The sequence below is a fragment of the Siphateles boraxobius genome, unplaced genomic scaffold, assembly GCF_051911475.1.
Source record: "Siphateles boraxobius isolate OS27281-9 unplaced genomic scaffold, OSU_SipBor_1 48, whole genome shotgun sequence".
NCBI classification, from domain to species: Eukaryota; Metazoa; Chordata; class Actinopteri; order Cypriniformes; family Leuciscidae; genus Siphateles; species Siphateles boraxobius.
Window position 1 is genome coordinate 9,983,073 of NW_027509119.1, and position 4,888 is coordinate 9,987,960.

General features: G+C 39.2%; 1 protein-coding gene across 1 annotated transcript; it reads right to left on the reverse strand.

Annotated features, from left to right (window-relative positions):
• Positions 1 to 3,105: 3,105 nt before the first annotated feature.
• LOC143710863 (uncharacterized) lies at positions 3,106 to 4,445 on the reverse strand. The gene is made up of 4 exons (XM_077202098.1): positions 4,373 to 4,445; positions 4,052 to 4,281; positions 3,336 to 3,510; positions 3,106 to 3,215 (listed from the first exon to the last, which is right to left on the reverse strand). Exons 1-4 carry the CDS (start codon positions 4,422 to 4,424, stop codon positions 3,106 to 3,108), a joined length of 567 nt encoding a protein of 188 aa, XP_077058213.1. The 5' UTR covers positions 4,425 to 4,445.
• Between the last annotated feature and the right edge of the window lie 443 nt (positions 4,446 to 4,888).

Genomic DNA, 4,888 nt, shown 5'->3' on the forward strand with positions numbered 1-4,888 from the left:
TCTAAAGCCTTACTGTCAGGAGTTTCCCTCAGTGACGTTTGTGATGCGGCTGGATGGTCTTCACCGCATACTTTCATTAAGTTCTACGATCTAGACTTAAGTTCTACCCCTGGGGCACAGGTGCTCTCGTCCTCTGTGCGCTAGTTCTCACATGGCGGTCACTTAGTCCTATGGCGACGTGGGTATTAGCGTTCCCACAGCGTTTGACGCAGCTCGAGTTCCCTTGAAAGGGAACGTCTCGGTTACGTATGTAACCCTAGTTCCCTGATAGGGAACGAGACGCTGCGTCATTCCACCATACTCCCGGCATTCCCGCTAGCGCTTCCTTCAGGCCTATCAGAAGCTGTTGCGCTTGTGTATATGGGGTGCTTTTTAGTTTCCTGGTCGATGACGTCACCCGCCTATGACGTTCCATCTCTCCATTGGGCTGATTCCATACGTGCTTCATGACGCACAACGCAGGGGCGTTCCCTAGGGCTGGGCGATATATCGATATAAAAAAATATATCGATATATTTTTAAATGTGATATGGAATTAGACCATATCGCATATATCGATATAGTTCAAATTTGCGCTATGATCCTTGCTCCAAGCAAGCTGCTGACTGCTTTTGTAGAAATATATAGTATATTGTGCATTCTATCAGTAGCAGTTCTGGCGCCTCCGTGACAAATACTCACATCAAATATTAACACAGAGGAACAGGGACACATCAGCTCAGTGAGTTCACAAAAGTTCATTATTTGCATTTGCTTTAAAGCCTTGCCGGTTAAACATGTCATTCACTGCTGATGCGCTGTTCTAACATGCGCTTTACTGAGCGCGAACACCCACATGCACCCGCACATGCACTAAAAGCCTGTCTAACAAACAGCGCCTGGTTACTGGACTAAGTTATCTTTCGAGTCTTATTTTGCTAATACTCTCAAAAACACACAAGTTTACATAAGGAAAGTTGGTTATGTCTAAACTGAAAGCAAACCGAGAAAATTGAGAGAAATCTGCTTGCCAAATGCGTTTATAGACGCGTCGCGGACAGGTCTTAAAGAGACAGTAGCCCTAGTAGTAAACATGCAGCAGCTTGTCCTTAAAGGTATAGTTCGCCCAAAAATAAAAATTCTGTCATTATTTATTCACTGTAATGTTGTTCCAAGCCTGTATTAATTTATTTCTTGTGCTGAACACAAAATAAGATATATTTGGAAAAATGTGGGTCCCCATTGACTTCCATAGGGAAAATATACTATGGAAATCACTGGGGTACATCAACTGTTTGGTTACCCACATTCTTCCAATTAACTTCAACAGAACAAAGAAACTTATTCAGGTTTAAAACAACTTGAGAGGGTAAATGATGACAATTAAAATTTTTGGGAGAACTATCTATTTAATGTTAATAAAACAACAAAAACACAGAGGAAATCACTCACTGCTCTTGACTGAGAACTTTAATAGTAGCTTTAATACGAATCAATTAATAATTTTTACAGTGAAGACTATATTTGGCTTTGACTGAACATTTGCTCTCACTTTACGAAAAAAATATCGGGATATATATCGTATATCGATATTCAGCCAAAATATATCGGGATATGACTTTTGGTCCATATCGCCCAGCCCTAGCGTTCCCACAGCGTTTGACGCAGCGTCTCGTTCCCTATCAGGGAACTAGGGTTACATACGTAACCGAGACGTTACTAGTTACTTCGGATCATATAGGCCTAAATTAAATATATATATATTAGAGGTGGGCATAGATTAATTTTTTAATCTAGATTAATCTCACTGGAATCTTGGAATTAATCTAGATTATTCTAGATTAAAATGGCTCATTTGAATTCTGCCGAAGGCATTCAGAATATGTGTGCTACCCAAATAATGTCTAAAAGTAAGTCTTTGAGAATAGTTTGCCTCGAGTAGGGATGTGAATTTCTGCCAAAAATGCCATTCGACAATAGAGGAGCAAAAGTCGAATATCGTTCAAAGAAAATTATAAAATAAAATAAATAAATAAAACGCACAATTACAATGACAGAAAGGGAGGCCAATTTCATCTTTAGCGATTTGACATCAAACAAACTGTTTATTAATTGAACAAGTAACATGTTTTCATCATTTTTTTTTTAAACATAGTAACTTAGGCTAATTGGAAGAAGAAAAAAATAATTAGCACGATGTAGCTACAGTCCTTTTTTCGCATCGCCAAACCAGATGCTACCCACATAGCAAAATTCAGTTGAATCAACGTTGAAATATGGTTTGGCAGAAATGTTGAAACTACGTTGAAATATGGTTTGACAGAAATGTTGAAACTACGTTGAAGCCTAACATTGATCCGATGTTGAAAGTGTCCCCTCTACTTTTGTGTTGAATCAACATCGGATTTTCAACCATACTGACATTTAATCAATGGTGATTCAACCATCATCTAAATGAGAATCTACATTTAAATTTCAGTTGATTTTATGTTGAAATAATGTTACTTAATCAATGGTGTATCAACCATCATCTAATGAGAATCTACATATCAATTTGTTGATTTTATGTTGATTTTATGTTGAAATAATGTTACTGAATCAATATTGGTTCAACCATTATCTAAAAGGTATAAAATTAATTTATATGCATTAATATATATATATATATATATATATATATATATATATATATATATATATATATATATATATATATATTAAAATGAGTGATGGGCATTGTATCTTGCAGAACAATCAACATTAACCTCCATTGAAAATACACTCTATTTAGCAGTAGGCCTAAGACTGCCACCAACAATAGGACTAACCGTATAATAACAACAGACACATTTTGGATTAATTTAGTTATATGGATAAAAACATTTATTAGATATTTTTAAGATTTTTTCTTCTTTTTTTTTAATGCAACAAACAAAACATGAAGAACAAGGGGGTGATGCTATGTGTGTGAGTGGGCTTGTATGTGTGCAGGGCCATAGCACATCTGAAGAGGACACTGTGGGAGAGAAGCAGAGACAACATGTCAGCACTCACGATGAAACATTTTGCAGAGCAACTTATGCAACAGCTATTTAGTAATATTAGGAATATCAAATTCACTTAAATCTAATTTTTCTTTAAGCCCCCTGCACGCCAAGGGGCGTAACGTAGCCAGTTCTTCACGATGTCACTGAAGGCCTGCTGTGTGAGCTTCCTGTCACACTGCCGAGAAGCAACTGAAAGACATGAATCCAAAATGGTTGTTTGAGGAATGATAAGATACTCATTGCATCAGTTGGGTTGAAATAACTTGTTGCCAGCTGAAAACAGCACAAGGAATATTAAGTTAAACTCACCAAACATGCAGTCTTGCAGGCAACTGTCCCTAAATGGCAGCTTGGCCTCACTGTGTTTGTACGCTTTCCCTGCCCAACTAAATTTACAGGCCAGGCCGTTTGTTAAGGCTGCTGCCAGCATCCTCCTGATCATGCAGGTCGAGCTGGTGCCTCCCACCATGGCCAAGCGGACAATCTATTGAGATGTGAGGAAAAATGGATTTAAGTACAATTCCAGTTTGCCTGTTGATGTAACTCAATTGGAACACTGGTGTTAAAGGTCCGACCATGCGGAACATGGATAAAAAACAGTGAAATGTTAAAATGTTGAAAATGTAGAAATGTTGGGAAATCCATTACAGGAACATGACTCTCCATGAGCTAGGGGAAGGTGTAACATCTGTCTTTGCATGTTTAATAACATCTAGAGGACATAAGCTTTCAGAAAATGTAAGTTTTGAGTGGTATATTGGATTTCCCTAAATAGTAGAGACCAAAATGTAAAGTCTTTCTACTTGATTCACAAGGCGAATCTCGATAATGACCGGTGTTCTATACATTATCCCTTACTTAACATTCTGATCAATGTTCAGCATGGTCAGACCTTTCAAAAACAATTGGTTTTGTTGGATTATGGGGTAGGGGGTGGGGTGCGGTAAGGCCCAACAGCACCTGGTAAGGCCCCGCCTAATATGCAGAATGTCTCATTATGCAGCTCAGTTTATCAAACAAATTACCATCTTTTGTCGGACTGCCTCTGTTTTTAAGAGGGCTTCGGCCTCATTAAAGTCCTCCTCGTTTGTGATAGGCAGCTGGACGGGGAACGGCTCTCGGCTTGTGGCTGGTCCACTAGCTGGGGTTCTACCCTCGGCCATTTCCCCCATGATGAACTGCACATCTCGTGAAAGTTCCTTCACCACCACTAGCACTTCGGCAAGCATCCCTGTCATCTTTTGGATGGCGAGGTCTTAAACAAGGGTAAAAACAAATTGTCATGAGATAAAAATGTGCAAAATACTTCTGTGGTTACATAGCACAACGTTTTCTAATAAACTTGCCTTTCAAAAGCTGCCCATTTTCACCTTGTGGGGCACGAAATGGGGTGTGCATGGTCCCATACGGTGATATACTGGCACCTGCAAAACAAAGATATTAATTTATATATTGGGACCATATTGTCATACAGATTTAAATCAAGCAGGCAATACCTATACTTCCAGTACTTATAAGCTCCATTCACTTCGGATGCAGCCTAAATAGTAAGTACGGGAAGTATGGGTATTGGAACACAGGGATAGACTATATGACAGCAGCACCCTTAATGGACTTCATAACTTTGTTAGTATCAGGTAAATATCACTAAACCCACACTGTTTAGACCCGTCATTTTCACGTCTAATTTCATAACCCCCTCCACACACACACACACACACACACACACACACACACACACACACACACACACACACACACACACACACACACACACACACACACACACACACACACACACACACACACACACACACACACACACACAGACACACACAGACACACACACACACCCCACAAAC